Source organism: Trematomus bernacchii, unplaced genomic scaffold, assembly GCF_902827165.1.
Source record: "Trematomus bernacchii unplaced genomic scaffold, fTreBer1.1, whole genome shotgun sequence".
Classification (NCBI taxonomy): Eukaryota; Metazoa; Chordata; class Actinopteri; order Perciformes; family Nototheniidae; genus Trematomus; species Trematomus bernacchii.
In genome coordinates, this window is record NW_022987429.1 from 498,664 (window position 1) to 517,994 (window position 19,331).

The following is a 19,331-nucleotide window of genomic DNA, read 5'->3' on the forward strand; positions in this document are numbered from 1 at the left end:
ACTCTTCCACACTTCAAACACCCCTCTGCTGTAATCATCATCTCCTGCTGGCATTTGTTTTTCTTTCTCTCTCACGCTGATTCTGTCTCCAGAACCAGAACATCCTGAATACCAGCAACACAGAAGATGTTTGACCTGTATCATTTATGTATTTATTTATGTTTGTGTGTCTGTATTATTTTCACATTTCAGGCTTCATCAACTTTCTATGTAATTACGGATAACCATACACACATACTGTATATCCATTCTTTTTTGACAGCAACAAAGCTACAGCTTCTACCACTTAATGGGGTAGTAAAGTAGTGTTTATTTCACTCAGTGCTAACACAAGGTTTCTATTTAATCCAAAAATATAATGAACAATCTGGTATGTGGCTGTGGTAAAAACAGAAAAATGTACGTCCGCGTCTGAAATAAAACCTGCTGTGCAATCAAAAACCCTCGCCCAGATGGTATTTTATTCCTGCCACATTCTGAATTTGATTATTGTTTTTATTTATTCATCTCAATGTACAGTACAGTCTTGAAGGCAAAAACAGCACTTCCAAAATTATACAACTTAACCTGAGGGAGATGCCATAAAAACCAGATCTGTTTAGAACAGAACGCTCACAGTGAAGGTTTCAATTAGGAGGGGTTTTTTCTTGCTTTATTCATGTTAACATTATAGCCTGAAACTATAGACTGTTTTTTGAGGCACATGGAAGAGTTATGACATCCTACTGGATTCATCTTTTTTTAAACATTCACATGACCAACTTTGTCATTAGGATTGTCTATGTTATAAATGTATTATCCTTGGGCTGTGCGATTATGGCAAAAATCCTAATCACGATTATTTTGGTCAATAATTGATATCACGATTATTAAAAACGATTATCCATTTAAACATCCATTTATTGAAACAAAAATGTGAACAGTATGTTTTTAACAGTTGATTACCCTGAACTTTAAGTATAATTCAACTGAAAAACCCAAAAAAAAAAATGAAAAAAAAAAAAATAATAATTACATTCTTTTTTTTTTACAAAAATAATAATCGTTTTATTTCGATTACGTTGTTTTCGTAATCGTTGCAAGCCAAAATCGTAATCGAGATTAAAATACGATTAATTGCACAGCCCTATATTATCCTTTTAATCTATGCACATGAGAGCTTTTGCACGTCTTTCCTTCCTGGGAGAAGGTATCCCAGGAAGGTGTTTCTCTTCCTGAGGTTTCTTAACCCTCTATGGTTTTAGGAGCTTAGTGGTTTTCCCAAATTTGTGTTTTTTTTTGTTTGTTTTTACTTGTGTTCTTAATGGTCTAAGGACAGAGGGTGTCATTTCCTGTACACACTGTAAACGGCCTGAGACAAACATGTATTTGTGATATTCTGCTACATCAAATTTGACTGATTGATGAAGCATTAGTTTTATGGGAAATATTGTCCCAAAGTTCACTATAAGAGCTGCATAATTTCCAAAAGACTATGCCAAGCTAGAGCAACTTTGCAGCAGTTTTATAAAGTAAGATAACTGTGATAGCTGGATGTGCAACAGTTTCTTTGTTTTATACTGGAGAGGCTGTGGTGACTTGGTGGCCTTATAAAGCTAAGCTACTAATTAGCGGGCAGGCAACTGGAGCCTATTGTCTTGGACTAAAGCACAAACCTATCACAGGCACGCTGAGACACACAGAAGGCCGCGAGGTTATACCACAAGCGTGACGCTGCGCTTGTAAAAGTGACCAAAGTACAGGATGAAAAGTTTACAGAAAACAAAATGTGCATGGGGAACAGACACACACTCCTTTTCTTGGCCTCTTAGTGTATTGTGCTTTTCTGTTTTAGTCGTCTCAATGTACATTTGACTCCTTTCATCTCTCCCTCTCCAAACTTTACATTTGTTTTGACTAGTATTAATAGTGTGTGAGCTTTCAAGCTGTGTTTACCTTATGGAGTTGTGTTATTTATTTAAATGCAATATCTGACAACGGCGAAAGACACATTGCTTTTCTAATGATGGTTAAACTCTTACACACAGTCAGCTTAAAGTGCAAAAGCAGATGCCCCTGCTGAACAAACAACACACATTCATAAAGTGATCCGTAACCATCCGTTAACCCTACCCTGCGTATAAATGAGTTGACCTGTTGAAAACAAGAAGAGAGGAAGAAAGAGCAGAGGAGGCTTTGAGGATTTGTTTCATGGTTTCATATTTCTTTGTTTAAATATAAAATTCCTGCTAGAGTTGTTTAGTTCACACTAGCACAAACACAATAGCTAATAGCACGTCTCTCTTTCACAGAAACACACACACACAGTGACGTCTGCACACAGTTTCAGTCGTGAGAGGAATTTTTAACCCAAACAAGATAAACCCTCATGTTTGTAACTCAATTTGAACAACATACACAAACTGTCATGGCTTTTTAGGATCTTTAATTATCGTTCTCAACCTAAAAATAACCGCTCTCTTATTTCCACTCGGTTATCTTTACATATGAATTCCTAAAAAGGAGTTTTGTTTCACGCATTTATTTGGGCCTGTACTCATTCAGCCCTTCATATGCAACAGAAATGATGAGACCTGGATCCATTTGGAAGATTTGTAGATACAAGAAATCACACGTTATTTCCGTAAACTGATTTAAATATAGCCAAGTTTAAGTTCAAAAATGTACTTTTAAGTTGAACAGGTGGAGTCCCAAATGTTACATAATAACAAGAGAGATAGAGAGAGACACAGAGAGAAAAAGAGGAAGTAACAACGATGAAACTGCACACTGCGAACTGTGTGCGTCTGTGTGTATTTGTGTGTGAAGTATAAATATCTCTACAGGTTTTAAAGTGGCTTTGTGGTGCTCTGTATTTAGAGGAGGCCTGGTTAAATCTCCTCTCACCCCATTCATGTGGCTGACTCTCTCCCTCTCTCTCTCCTTCTGCTGAGTCTTTCATTTCCTCTATCTTCATTCTCCTCTCCCTGTCCGTCTTACACAATATAAGCACTGTAAATCCAAATCTCTGTCATTTATTAGATTTTCTTTAAATATGTGTTCAATTTCTTTATCACATGACTTCATGTTATTTACAGGCACGCTTCAAGATAATGACAATAAAGGTAGGATTGCATTCAGACAATGAAAGTATGTTGATGCTCTGCCTTTTGTTGTTTCCACAGGTTACTTATGTGTCTCTCTGTGTGGGAGTAAGTTGGCTTTTAAAGTGATTTACAGTCATATTTTTCACTCTAAACCATCATTACGCCTACTGAATGTATAGCTTATAAGATCTCCCAAAATAAACTCTACTGTTTGTTGTTATCATTTTAAACACTGAGCAGATGGGTGTCCTTCAAAAGGAAGAATCAACACAAATTGCAAGGTGTTGTTTCAACACCAGCCTCACTTCCTTGGCTTCTCTGGATCTTTTCCGAAGAGATGAACACGGTTCTTGCAAAAGGGATTATTTGTTGTTTCAACTTTAGTGATTTTGTGCACTGTGCAACACACATCACCAGATAATGCTTTAGTAATCAGCAGTATTTCAAACAACATCACTCTAGAAGGTTAAAGGTGCAATGTGTTCCACACAAATCAATATGCTGGACATACTTTATTTGAAATGTCAATTTAATGTGATAGCTCTCTTACCATGAACATCAAGATGATTGGTGGCCTCTGGTTTATCAGTTCTAAAATAAAGATCACATTTCCCATTACGCCCACTGCTTAGAGGGTCTTTGGCTGATCCATCAAAGATATTCTCTTCAAAGAATAGTAGTGTTGGAAATGATTTATTTAATATTCCTAACTCAATCTTGTATCTTCCACTGCCATCTAAAACTCTTTTTTTTGGAAGAGCAGCTGCACCCCCCTCTACTTTTGAACAATAAAGCAATCCCGGAGACTTCCAGCCAAATCAAGACGGGGTAGAAGCTGCCAATCTTCCCGGTGGTGAGCTTTATAGTTTGCAGCGTTTATTCTTATGTTTCAGCCTCAATGTGGACATGAGGTATTGATGTTAAAATGTTGCATCGTGTGGTTTATGTTAGTTATTGTTGCTGTTGACTCATACAATGGTACATGGATGATGTAAAAGCTTCCAGCTTTCAGAGTTAGTTACGTCTTTATATTCAGCATATTACACCATAGTAACGTAATTACAAACAGACAAACCTTTACAGTCACACAGTTCACTGCATGACACTGCAGTTTAGCAAGAATATTTTCCCATTTTCTTATGTGTTATTAGGTAAAGTCTGAGCATGTTATGTCTTTATTTAATGTCTTAACATAAGGCAAAAGGTATTACGGTTACATAAAGCCCTGAGAAAGAACAGAGAGTTTGAGCAGACCTCACATTTCCTGGTAGTTTGTTCCAGTAATGTGTGACATAATAACTGAATACTGCTTCTGCGTGTTTAGTTGTGACTAAACTTACTATGTGAACAGTAAGCAGTTAGATACAGAGAGTGTTTGTGGGTCATTCCATTTGTGTGGGAGTGTGTGACTCTGATTGCACCAGAGCAATAATAACAGTTTGAGCTCATTTGTAACAATCAGACATTACTTAAACAGCATAAATCACAAGTCTAACATCTGACACGCACACATTCACTTGAAGTCCCAAACACCAAAAGTATGACTCTCTAGACACCAACATATGTCTGCCTGTGTGTGTGTGTGTTAGTGTGACACTGGCCAGTTCCAACCATGTAGCTGGTAGCCATAATAAAGTTCAACAATGAATAAGGAGCCATTTCGACCTCCCACAAAGTCTCTTTAAAACACACACAGATGATTTACAACAATTGAATTGACTTTAATTTCTGCAATCTTAAGAAAGTTGATATGAACGCTCACACACATGCCGATATGTTGCGTGTTCTATTTTAACCCTATCACCAAATATTAATGTCAGTATTAGATAACTCTGCAAAACGTCAATGAATTATCGTTTGACATTGGCCTCACAAGTCTTTCTTTCTACCCACTAATTGGCAGTTTGGAGATTCACTTTACAAAGTGCAACAAAACTGAAACCTTTTCCTGAAAAAATATCCTGCCTTTTCTATTACAGTTTACACATGAATGTAATTATGGGGGGCATTACATTTGTTTTGTGGCTTGACTTTTGTCAGTGATGGAGTATAGTGTGTATACGACTCCATTGTACTTTAACTACTTAAAAACCACACTGTCAACACACACACAAATACACACAGGACATAGGACGTATGCCAGTTGTGAAGCTTTTTAGAAAAATCCCTTAAGGAAAACAAAGCATCTAAAATCAGAGCCAGATCATTACTCCGATCTGTAAGGAAGAAAACATGCTCAACAATCAACAAAAGCTCCTATTCTCTTAAAGCTCCTACTTACAGTGTGTACAACCCTGTTTTTCTCATCCAGTCTCCAATCATCACTCATTTCTTATTTAATGTTTTCCTTTCCCCCTCCTCCTGTCCTCACCTGTCACATAGGTTAACTGTCTCTCTTCTCCTCCTCCCATTCCCTTCATGCCTCCCCATCCATCGCCTCCTTTGACTCACTTCTCTCCTCCATCCCTCACTTTCTCCTCCTCAAACCTTCCAGGGAGCCAAGTCTGTTTTTGATTAGCGTTCTCATGTAAACCTAAATTGTGATTAAACAAACACTGTGTGAGTGCATTTGGCTCCATACCAAGTTTTCCTCTCTCTTAAATATATGTAGACACACACACACATATACGCAAACTTACACAGACAAAGCAAAGCCAGATACATGTATTTAAGTAGTCTTGTACAAACAAATGCACAACGTATACAAACATATAAGCAAATATGCAGACGCAAGCAGAGACACATATTACTGAACTATGTATACACATTTAGCATAGGTATTCATAGATGCTGCACATCCATATTCATATATACCTTAATTGCACAAGCAAGACATGAAACCTCACAATCATGCACATACGCAAACGCAGACACACAAATGGAAAGACGATCAAAGATATGTGCGAAAACATCTCCCTATCTCCCAGAAAAACAGGTCAAAGGTAAGGTTGGCGAGTTTTAACTATGTGTGCTAGCAGCTCCGTGGCTACTTCCCCCAACCAACTCACCTTTATTTGCTAGGTTAAATTACTTCCACATGCAGCCTCTGTGCTATTTCAGTGTAAGCACATAAAAATTCTTTGCCATGAAAAAGAAAAAAATCTACAGGCCCCCAGCCTCCCACCAACATTTCACAGGTTCTGGCCCTGCAGCGAGCTAGCTAGCTAGCAGCTAAAGAACTGTAGGCAGCTGAAAGGGAAAGGTGTTGCTGCTGTGAACTTTAAGACAGCAGGGTTGATAAATTCCCCCTGCGAAGAAACACTTTGGCTTGTTATATTCTCCCCACCACATTGGAAGACACACATAGGCCTACGCACACACTTACTGTAACTTTGACTTCTTAACTAGTCTCACGGCAAGAGGAACAAACTCAACTTTTACATTCTTATTCATTAACGTTTCAAAGTTTCAGAGTGGGAGACTGTATAAACAGAGAGATACTTAGAATAAGATATATAGATAAACACAGTTACAGTTATAACTCCCCTGTCTGAAATCTTTGTAACGGAGAAATGTCACTGGAATAATCAGGTTTGTTCAATCCCCCAATCATATCACAGATGTAGGATTTCTATTGTTGATGATGTTGTAGAAGGGTTAGGGTTAACAACAACTGTATCACATTTAATTAAGTGTATATCACATTTTACAAATCTCTCAACTTATCTCGATATCATTAACTGTCTCTTTCGTTCCCTCACTGTTGCTCTCTCTCCCTCTTGGTTTTCAGTATCTGCAAGCGTGTATTTATCTAAATATGTCTTGGGACAAAATCGCACTGCTGTGGAGGCTGTGGGAACACACAGACACACACACACACACACACACACAAACAGAGACACACCTACAAACACACACAAGCAGCTAAAAGCAGCACTATTTGAGAAAAGCTCTGGTCAGGTTTCCTCTGAAAAAGTCTTACCTTCCCTGAATACTAGAAAATGTCAGCGTTGGCCCTGTGGTGCAGCTCTATCCCTGAGGCCTATGAGCTTCCTGGGGCAGTTTGAATCCATAACTTAGTGCCATTTAAACCTACTGGCATATTTTTGCAACAGTAATTCTTAGTATGACATTAGGATTGAAGGTAAGTAAGATTGATTCACTGAAAAACTAACACACAGTGTACTGATGTGCATGGGTCCTGTGGTGCAGCTGCATGTCAGGCCCTACAAGCCTTGTGGTGCAGCTGCATACCATGGTTTGTACTCCTGAGTCATGTTTAATTATTAGGAAGTTCTGTCGTGGGTGTGTGGTTTAGTATAAAGTCTACCATGCATCAACACACACACTGACACATGCACACAAACACACACACACACACACACACACACACACACACACGCACACTAAATTCTGCATCCAGAGCTTAATGAAATCAGCGGGAAAGGTGGCGTGAGAGTCAGCTAAATCTACTTGTGTGTGGATGAATGTGTGTGTGTGTGTGTGTGTGTGTGTGTGTGTGTGTGTGTGTGTGTGTGTGTGTGTGTGTGTGTGAGAGTTTTTTGTTTCCCGCCAGCCCCCCGCCGCGTGAAAACCAAACAAAGGGCCAAGAGACTAGTGACGAAAAAACAATCTTACAATTCCTGTCAGCAATGCAAACAAAAGAGCTGTTTGTACTGTTAGTGTTTAACAGAAAGCACACATGAAAAAAGAGGAAAAAGGGAAAGAAAGTCAATGAGCAAACAAGCCTATGATGAAAAAGATGAGACGCACATGAGTTCAGGCAGTTGGCGTTCACCCCTCACCCTTCCAGACCAATCGCCACTGAGGCCTCGTCTATAGCAGCCAATCACTGGACGCACTCAGTACACCCACTTCCTGTAACACTAACCGTAACATTCCAGCAGGTAAACTATGGCAGTCGCCTCTAAATGGACAATTAGCCAAGATTAAAGGCAACCTCCTCGTCTTTCTCCATTAACTTAATTAGGAGGAAAAGACATCTCAAATGACCCCCCGCTCCCTTCTGCCCCCCTCAAGCCTTTCATTCCTCTCTCTGTCCAGCTTCTTTCTCCTGATTTAACTAGTACAGTTGTGTTTACAGTACCTGGGGAGGGACCACACTTTCACATCTGGGAGCTCCACTAAAGCATTTAGAGGTTAAGTGCCTTGCTCAAGGGTAACCTAATGGTGAGCTGGTCTCGTTACATCCCCTCCTCAGTGCAGGGGTTTGGACTGGCAACCATCCAGGTTTTGATTTGTTGATTATTTATAACACTCTTGGAGGCCATTTTACCTCATTTTGTTTCATCTAGATTCACTAGCTATCTCACAGCTATCTCTTTTCTTTACCTGCCTATAGCTAGAATTGAACTTTTTAGGGATTTTTACCTAATGTTGTTGTCCAGGTTGGACCATAGTGAGTGAAGATGTAGAGATTAAGCATCATTCTGAAGGACACTTTGATTGAATTAACAACTTCTCACGCATCCCTCAAGACAGGAGCTTCCCCTTCAATTAAGCAACCAAAAACAAACAAAAAGTCTGTATACAATTTTAAAGCATTGCGTAAAAGTAGCACAAGTAGAAGACAACTGATTACTACATAAGTCATGTTAAGTTGCTGTCATTAGAATTAAAAGTTTGTTTAATTGTTTATGAATTCAACAGGAAGAAAAAAAATTCTGTCTGTTTAAAAGTCACACCGTCTTGCTTTAAACAGTAGATTCCAGCAGGTTGTTGAAGCACAAAGTGTAGTGAATGTCATATATCAGCATTTGTGTTTGAGATAACATCACATCAAATATACAAAAGCCTTGCATCATGACAGCCAGACAATGCTTTTACTTCAGTGTCCATAAATGTTGAAACATGGTCAAAGTTCTACTCCTATGTAAGATTGAGCATCTGAGGCCCTCCTAGTGGTGAAGGAGAAGGGGAAATATCTCTCGAGTCTGATGTTACTCTCATTTTTCTTCTTCATCGCACCCGTCTCCTCTCATGCAAACCAATCAAGTGTAACATGAGCTGCTTTAATGGGGGGGAATGATTCTGCTTCATGAGTATCACTGGCAGTAAACCAGCGCTGGTTCAGATGCACGGTGGGGGCCCTGCACGCAACAGATACACACACACTTTCACAGGCATGCACACATAAAACATGCGCACACACGCAGCAACTACCAGAGCAGAAAGTGAAGATAACAGGATGAGGCTCAGTCTGGGTCAGTGTTATTAGACAGGAGACTAGCAGCCATAGAGTCACTTAGCAAAGTAAACCTCACCGATACGCTGTGATGTGCACTGGTGCAAAAAAGCCCTCAAACCCAATGGCTTACATTTTCCATCTGAGCCATCATGATTGTTGCTTTTCAAACCAGAAATTCATTGCTTTTCTAGTAAATATATTCAACTCGGAGCTTCATCTTGAGTGTGTGTCTGGGTGCATGTGCTGTGCGACCACAGTCTCTGCAAACTGCGGGGGGATACGACCACAGACTGCACACACTGAAACCCACAGACTCCAGTCCACAATCCATCTATCTAACCAACCCTATCTTTGTTTTCTCTCCCCCCTGCTGAGCACCTAGTAGGGTCACTAGGACTCCACTGCCTCCATCCGTCTACCCACCAGCATCCTTTCATCAATCCATCTTCCTCCTTTGCATGACCTCCCCAATACCTATTATTCATTTGTCTTCGTCAGGCACTCCGCACGTACTGCTCAATTACAACATTTTCCAATAAGACACGACGCCAACCTTGATTTTATCTTGGAATGATATGCTTCCTTCATCTCGCCAGGATACAAGACTTTGGTAAAAACGTTATCCCGCCTGATACCTCTTGCCTTCACCTTCCACCCTCCTCAAGACCCATGCCTTGTTTTCCCTTAATGCTAGTCCAGCTCCTTCCTTCTCCTCCCCTCTCCAAACCTCAGACCACAGGGCTTTAATAGGAGGGTTAAGAGGTAATTCCTATCACACTGCCATCATTTAATATCTAACCGAGGCTGACAGAGAGGAAGGTTACGAACCCAAACCAGAAAGCCACCAGCAAACCTCCCCGTCTCCTCCTGCTTACTACCCTGCTGTTTTTCTCTCTTTTAGTCTCCCTCCCTCCAACTTTTGCTCTTTTCTCTTGTCATTCTAGCTCTGTTTCTCCTGCCCCTGTCTTTCTATCGTACACGCTCTCCACTCTACATACCTGGCTTTCTACATCGCCGCCACTTTAAGAAAAAATCTATGTAGATGTGATAAAAGAACCCAGAAATATGGACAAGAAAGACGAGAAAAGTGGAAAGAAGTAAAAGCAGGAAGAAACTGCAGACACTGTAATTTAGATTGTGCTGATGGCAAAGTAGGGATATAAAGAACATGAGATTTATAATGTTAAGTTTGGATCACGTTCCTCCCTTTCCATTCTCGTACCGAGTTGTCGGAGAGCTCTATAGGGATCCATATTCGACCGGCGATAAATAAGAGCTATCGAGACCAATAACGGGTTTTATAGAAGAGTAATACAGGCGGTAGTGGAAATAAGACTCACTCATGAAGAGAAAGGGTTGCAAGAAAGAGGTTAACAGAGTGAGAGTGTGCATGATGGAGTGTGTGATGGAGTAAGTCAGTTTGCATGTGTTTGCATCCGTCACTGTGTGTTTCCCTGATTTTCACTTGGGGGGGGGGGGGTTTAGACTGTGTGTGATCCTGGAAGCCACAGTTGACGTAAATGACAATTTGCTTGCAGCCATAACAGTCTACTTTGCTGTCTTCAGCAATACATCACGCATCACCACACATATATAAAACACACGATCTGCTTAAATAGAGGTTTCACAGTGTACACCCCGCTGAGAAGATTTCATCCCTCTGTGTTTTTTCTGCCAACACACGAGAAGGCGCTGGAGAAAACACAATTTATTGTCATCATCGTAAACCACGATTATTATTATTACTGTAATTGTTCCTTCACTCTGTTTAAAAAACAGTGATGTTATTGAAAGACATTCTTTAAAAATGTTCCATTAAATTGTGCTCAGTAGATTTCAAACGGGCATGTCATCACTGTCCAATGAAAACATTGTGTTACAACACATCTACTTTTTATGTTATAAGAAAAACCTTTTATATGTTTGATGTTTCTTTTCTGGCTCACACATTGGAGAAAAAGCACTTCATCCATGAGTTGAGAAAATATGGTGGTACACAGTTTTCTTTGGACAGCTCTGATCTATATTTTATTGAAGATGAAATTAATGTTAAAGAAAGTATACTGCGGACAGAAAAGGCAATGTCCTGTAGATTTCAGGGTTTATTTGAAATAAACTGTCTGACTGTGGGTCTGAAAGATGGCTGAGAAAGAGTGTACGTTCTTCTTCAAACAGGACAGTATCAAGAATAGATTTTAATGGAGTCAAAGGTTAATGTAAAAAAACTTAAATATTGTTCAGAAACTCCTCCAACACTCCTGCAGCATAATTTATCACCAATCCTTGTCATCTGAATGGTCTTAACAATCCTGCTCCACCAATAAATCACTTAATCTGCTACTTCCAGGCAAAGCTTTAAAACTTGTATCGTGCATGTATTAAGTCATGTCTTGGCAAAAATGTGAGTCCTGGGTGCTTTAAAAAATGTCTTAGAACATTTTGATATATTCAAACACATAATGAACTGCAATGACTCTGGCTCACTGCTGCATCAAATTTATTTTACACTGTTGTGAGGACAAGCTGGCTCTGTACGAGGAAGCAAACCCCTTCTTTTAGGCTACAGGTATTGAGCTTGTGATACTCAAAAGCTCATCAGTTGATTGTTCCTGGACTCTTTGTTTGCAATTTCCTTGTTTGGTCTCCTAAATCAGCTTCAACTTCAATAATGCCGAAAAAGACCATTCACAGAAGAATATACTTTCACAACATAGAAAGGTTACAGTAGCTTCCAAGGCGTTCTGCCTCATGGAAACATTATAAAAGAAAGTGAGGGAAGTGAGAGGTTTAATGTCCCAGTGCTGGTATTCCCTATCCTAACACCTCACCACACACACACACACACACGCACACACACACACACTGATGCAGAGACAGTATATCAAGGTGGATTACAGGCACAGATTTACACATATATATTAAATAAACTCAAGAACGCATACAAAAAATGAGTGCCCACAAGTCAAAAGCAAGCATGCACTTGAGGCACGTGCACACACACACACTTACACCGAGTGTCTACCTTGAGCTTTACTTGAAGGCAGTCCAATACAAACAGCCATAAAGTTTAGAAGGTGTTTCAACCTTCAACCTAAGCTGACAGAGACTCTCTGCGGATAAGACAAATAGAAAACCTGAGTGGAAAGAAAGAGTGCAGACAGAGAGAGCACAGGGGAAGGAAAGGAAACGGGGTGGGTGAACCGATGGGACTGAATCCGAGAGAGAGAGAGAGAGAGAGAGAGTATGTCTGGGAATGTGGGATGAAAACGAGAGAGAAGGAGTGTAAGTGGGAGGCTCTCTGCATCAGTATGACCTGCTCTTACACTCCGAATGATCTGGGAAAACTCCATATTCCCCGAATAAAGATTCCTCCCAGGTCCAAGCAAAACATTCGCTCCAGGCCCACTTTCACCTCTTTAAATTGTGCGCACACACACATACACACACTCCTTTTCACCTCTCCACAGGGGCACAGAGCGGCACTGTGTCACCTGGAGAGGGACTTGAACCCTCCACCCGGATAAAAGTTCTGACATTGCACTGTGGCCTTGTTTTCAAATGGATCATGTAACACATCAAACGAAGACAGAAAAGGGCTGGGAGAGAGTGACAGGGGGAGAGAGCCAGAGAGAACGGTGGGAGATTGGGATGGAGAGATGGAAAAACGAGAAAGGTGTACTCACAGTCGTCCGAGTTTGGGGTTGGACTGGAAGAGAAGCTCTGGGAGGAACAGGAGTTTGTTTCTGTTGATGCGACTAGAGGGAAAAATAAAGGACATATAGTTAAATTCAAATGGTTTCACTTTATAAATCTCAAATACAAACCTCAAAAGGGCAAACAACTCATAAATCACTCAGACTCATGCTTTGTGTTGACTGAACTATCACTAACCAGGCAACTGGATCACCTTGAAGGTCAGCGGGTTCATGGTTCAGAGGTCAAACTCATGGGAATGTCTGCCTAGTTTCCTGTGATCGTGACCTATACAGGCTATCACGCTGTGTGTAGCCTGTGTGTCAGTTACAGGTTATCGTGCTGTAAGCTCTCCAAAGCCAGTTATCACTATCATTCCCGTATGTGCTTCGACCTGGGAGTGAGAGGAGGAGGACGTTTGGGATCCTGGTGACTTCCACTCATCTACACTCATTTGAGGGATGTGATCAGTGAAAAGAAAAACACTCTTTCTGGATTAATCAAATGTGGAAAATGTCTTATGGAGCAGAATACCATATGATCAGTCTTACTATGACAAACATGGACAAATGCTACACTTTGTTCCCACTTAAAGCACATGTATCTGATTAATACAAATAAAAGCTCATCCATCATGCATTACTATATTTATATTTGTCTAAAGAAACCAGTCTGAGAGGTTTTGCACTCTTGGATCCAACCTTTACACCAAGTAGTTTCAGGTAGGTTTAGCCAACAGTACCATATTATAATAAAAGGCCTGAACACTTAGGAATAAACTACAAGAGGTTCTTCAGATGCAAAAAGAATTGTGAGATTTGCAAAGCTGATACAAAATGTGGGATGTTGGCAGATTTTCATCATGCATGGGTTAAAGACCATTCAATGCTTAAATTGGGGGCTAGGCCAATCAAGAGGAAGGTTATAGAAGGTCAATGGTGTACATCAGCTAGTTTTGTGCAGCCTCAAGACATAGAAGAATACCAGAAAATAAGCATGAGTTGTTATCCCTCTGCACTTATTTATTCAACAAAAACTAAAAGCCACATAGCCTGGCTTTCATTAGTGTGCAGATCAGTAACTATATTATCACTAAAACAAGTTCAAGACAACTCTTATTTGAGACCATCTGAATGCAGTGTTCTACAATTTAATAGTCTCTGTTCAGCATCACTAACTCTGTGGTTTATTCATCTTGGTCAAATTTCAAACGTTTAATATAACTTTTGGGGGCATTTCTCCTATAAAATGGGACTGTATCTAAACTAATATGAAATGAAAACATCCTATTACTTCCTAAAGTTAAATGGAAAATACCATTCCTCGATTGATCGCGTTGAACTGAGCATGAAATGAACACATGGCAATTATTTGCAGGGGAATGAGAGGAAGATGGAGAGAGTGACAGAACGGTGTTGACCAACAGGAAGACATGTGTGTCCGGGTAATGTGAGAGATAGAGTGTTTAAGGTTGAATGATGTGTCTGCTGGTGTGTGTGTGGGTGCAGACGAGGGTGGGGTTGGCTGGAGAAGAGACAGATGAGGACAGCGAGAGGAGAGGGAGTGAAAGTGTTATCAAGCTACTAAAGCTTTTGGCTGAGAAACGAGGCGTGGAGGGGAAGAGGAGGGTGGGGGGGGGGTCACGGGGTCACAAAGTAGAATCTGTGCTGGAGAAGACACAGACACCAACCTTTTCACCCCTGTGATAACGATAATAAGTCCCTGACTTTCCCTTCTGTGTGCACCAACGGAAAGAGAGCCGCAGTCCAAAAAACAGATATCCACCATTTGAAATAATTGACCCTTGCTCCTAGGAAATAACTGAGTGTACGAAAGCGATCGGCTTCTGTTACATTTATGAGTCATTTTAAGATGTTTTATAAAATAGTTATGGTTTGTAATAGAAGAGTCCTTTGTGAGTTTTCAAATAAAAATGACGAGTTTCTTCTGCGTGGAACATTTGAAATAGTCCAGACCACAAGTCAATAAGCACTATATTTGTTAAATTTGGAAAATCAGACGTACAGTATTAGTCAGAATCACCGTAAAGTCCAGCGGAAATGGTTTGGAGGCTTAAGACAGCTCATCTCAATAGACCTATAAGACCTCAAAATTCAACTGTATTATATATTTTTGTAAGGAAAAAAAAGTGAGAACTCAAATCTTTATTTTTGCAAAATGTTCGTTTTGTCTCTTTAAATGACCACATGTGATGAAAATGATCATATCGATTACTTTATATTTCATGTGTTGACACCCATGCATGTCTAAACCAAAAGAGATGACCAACTAAGATCCATGTTTTTCACATTGTGACGCCATAAATCTCACAGACTCAGCACTGCCACCTCTCACCTCTAAACTCTAACCCTGACAGCCCCAACATCAGAGACCCTGTCAACTAAGCATTTTAAAAAGCATTTTACTCAGTTTAAGTGAAAAACATAAATCAGGACCATTTTTATTATCCCTACTACAGCAGAGCTCTTCTCTTTAATGTCTTCCACCAATGAAAAAGACTACAGGTAAATAAATCACTTAACACACCACGTGATGCATTTCATATTTATTCAGTTGTTAATATATGGAAATTACACAATGTCTTAGATAAATGAAATATAATGTCATGTGTGAGTTTGGACTAACAGCTCTGTTGCCTCCTCACCTCTTCTCTCCACTGACCCCTCACCTCTGACCCTTCCTGACACACCGCATTAAAGAGCCTTTTAACATTAAAGCCGCCCATCACCTCTCACTTTCACTATCAGATGTGTGAACTCCATTTAGAGACAAGATACACATGTTGCTGCCAATCCACGTTTGCTATCACCTGTACTCAATTAAGGCCTAGGCTCCACGGGAACGAAAACGGGTTGAATCCGCATATTTCTCTTGCGTATAGCCCTTTAAGCTAGACGACGCCGTAACGGAACGGTAGAAACGGACCCTGCAAACGACAACGGGTCCAAAGGTGGATAGATCTGGGAATGGAGTGCTCTGGGGGGTCCAACGGGGCTGTGTGGTCGCCTATACGGTCATCCGTTTCTGATAATGACGACGCAATAGCCCCGCCTCTCCCCGCCTCTGCTGCTCACCCCCGCAAAAGTACACTGCACACTGAATTCAGATTATTTATCTTTATCTCGATATGGACATAAACGTGAGTGAAGTCTAATCTGACAGGACGGAGACACGCAGCTCCTCCCGCTGTGATGCAGCGGGAGGAAAACACACACTTCAAGTCAGATCATCACCCTTAGCTATTTTAATTACCTCTCAAACTACCTAAACTAGTTATAAATATGTTTATTTTTACTGTCGAGTCATCATTACTGGATCAGCTGCTGCATGAGACAGACACTGACGCTGTCAGAAGAGAGGAAAAAGAGACAGCCTCCGTGTATTTTATTATTATATATCATTATATCGTCGTTATTCATTTGTTTTAAAGCTCAATAAATAACAAAGAAGACCTTTGACCGGCACTTTTATAATTTTGTCCGGAAGATTTAAACTTTAACACACGTTGACCGGCAAAAAAACTCTGCCCGGATCCCTCGGCCCCCACCGCGGAGAATAAACAGAAGTGCAGCCATGACAACCATTCTTCTTCGCTGCTTTTGTGGAGGAAGTTGCTGCTTTTGTGGAGGAAGTTACAGCTCCACGTACAGGCTCGGCATATGTACTGCAGCTTTTCCAGCGGTTGGATGTAAACGGAGCCGTCTCGTGGAGCTTGACACAATCCGGTGTATATTGCATGTGGGCGGAAGCTTTTTGGCGTTTGCGTTTGCGTTACTCCTATGCGTTTTGCCGTATGCGTTCCCGTGGAGCCGGGGCCTAAGTGTTTTTGTCCCTCCGTATGTCTTGGTCACATGGACGTGAAAACATCTCCCTCTCTGCCTTTCTTTTCAAAAATCGGAATTATCTTCTTAATGGCAGATTCAATATTTAAATCTGTATATTCCCAAGTGGTCAAAGCTGATCACCTTTTGCAGTTTTGGGGAGATTAGCAAATGAAATAGCATAAGAAACAGACATTATCATATCAGTGAGGAAAGTCGCAGCTCCTGTCTAAGACCAGCAATGTGAATTCAACACTGTTAAGACAGCCAAGTCCTACGTTTAGAAATGCTGTCCTCATCAGTTAAAGACCACCAATATAGCAGCTAAAATGTAATGTATGTAACATCATCTAAAAGCCAGCTTTAAGAAAAGCTTTAAAAATAATGTAGATTTGTTTAGGGGGATAGTGTCTAACAATATGCAGTGTTAATCTCAAATTGTATTGATGGCCACAGCCTCATATCCGCTCTGTAAGCAGAAAAATAGAAGCACATCCTCCTGCAAAGCTGTCTGCCTGTCATCCCTCCAGCACAGAGTCATAAACATGCAGGTGTGTGTGTGGGAAGTGTTGTGTTGCGCACTGACACCTTGATTCTGTTGACTAGAGCCTTTGTGTGAGCTGAGGACACACACACATTGTCCAAGCTAATATCACTGAGAGATTCCAAGGTTGTGTGTGAAGTGAATGCACTTGGGTATCTTCCAGGTTCACTCTTTGTGTGACTGTGTGTGTGTGTGCATGTGTGCTTTACAGAACGGTCAACAGCAAGTCAAATGTGTGTGTATGTTTGGTGAAATGGAAAATCAGCAGCAGTAGGTAAAATATGTGCATGTGTGTGAAGTCATGTTTGCTGGCTTGCATGTATGCATATTTTTGGATGTGTGTGTGCATTTTCGTAGGTTGTTTTTTCACATGCCTAAAATACCTTCAGTTTGCATTAGCTGTTTTGCCTGCACTGCTTTTTTCTCTCACACACACACACACACACAAGCTGGTGTACTTACAGTCTTTCGAGCAGTCTGAGGTCTTGGAAGGCTCCTCTTTCCACGACACTGATTTGGTTGTCCTCCAGATGCCTAGAGAAATAGACATGAAGACACGTAAGGCAAAAGAAAAATCTGACATTTCTTATCATATTCAAACAAATCCATTTACTATGAGACTCGGCAAAGGATGACAGTCCAAGAGAGAAGAGCAATAACAGTGTGTCAAAAAACCTATAATAGCCGCAGGAGGTATTCCTTAAAAAAATATTGAATGTATATTTCTCTGCAAGACAATGATAAAGATGGGAACACCTATCCCCATCCAGCTCTCCAGGCTGACCTGGAAGTTCAAACCAAAGGAAGACACACCCGATAAATCTCATTTTCTGGAGTGTGCAAACATCAGCTGCTTGCCAGAGGGAAATAGAGAGATTTCAAACATTGAGAAAGACATTTGCCCTTTTAAAAAAATGGTTGTATAAACAAGGAATCAGTGCAGTGAACAAATGAATCTGGCATCAAGCAACAGTTTGAAAAGTTTAAGACATGAAGCATCTCACTAATGTCACAATGCAGTGAGCCAAAACAAACAATTATCAACCCATCCCTCTTCCACCCCTCGGTGAATATCTTCTCCATTTCTCGTCCGCTGCTCCCACTGTAATGCATATTGCTCTTTTTCTCTCCTGCTCTCTGTGTGTTGTCATGATCTAAGGTTTTCCAGATGGGACAGTGTAAAGGAGACAGAACATCTCCGCAGATATGCATGTTTATATTATTTTCTGTCTGAGGATGTTAAGAGTGACATCTCCTAAGAGAGAGGAGGGGACGGGGGGCGATCGAGGGAATAAGTGGGTGTAAGCTATATCAAAAGAGATGATGTCTGGCCTGTCGTGTGGACTTTGAAATGTTTTGGCATGACCATCCTTAAAATATTCCTTTAAAGAAAATGTTTAGACATGTATCTGTATTGCAGCCATTAATTTGTGGTCTGTCATATTGGCGCCTTTTTACAAACACAAACACACAGAGACAATCTGTTGGACTGAAGCATGCACTTGGCTGAAAGATAACAGACTCTCAACCATGACATGCATATTACAAAATAACTTTGATACCTACATATGTATACTGTAGCAGCATGCATACTAGTAAATATCTGCACTTGTTCAATCTCCCAGTTTAGAGTTTGCATATTTCTCTCATCAGTTTGTTTAGAAATTAATTCAAACCAATCTTATATTATTCAAAAATGACCATATATTGGTGGATAATTGCATTACAGATGCAAACTATGCTAAAGCAAAGTAGTGGAAGTTAGAAGGATCATTCTAAACTCTAAGATAACTAAGGCAAACTGACAATGACAGGTGCAAATACATATAGTAAATAAGATATATACCCATACACACCCACCACTAATAAGCAATGTCAGATATGTGTGTAAACATGTTAAGAGTAAACATAGGTACAGACTCACACACACGTATACACACATGTAAACACAGAGTCCTGAATGCAGTCAATCACTCGTAAATTAAACTCCAGGCAGCTTAAACCCGGCTTGTTTATTC

General features: G+C 40.4%; 1 protein-coding gene across 1 annotated transcript in view; it reads right to left on the reverse strand.

Moving 5' to 3' along the window:
* The window catches only part of slit3 (slit homolog 3 (Drosophila)), a 228,127-nt gene that overhangs the window by 189,185 nt on the left and 19,611 nt on the right, over window positions 1-19,331 (reverse strand). The window contains 2 exon segments of the mRNA XM_034141508.1: window positions 12,918-12,989; window positions 17,776-17,847. Coding sequence (XP_033997399.1) covers window positions 12,918-12,989; window positions 17,776-17,847 — 144 coding nt within the window.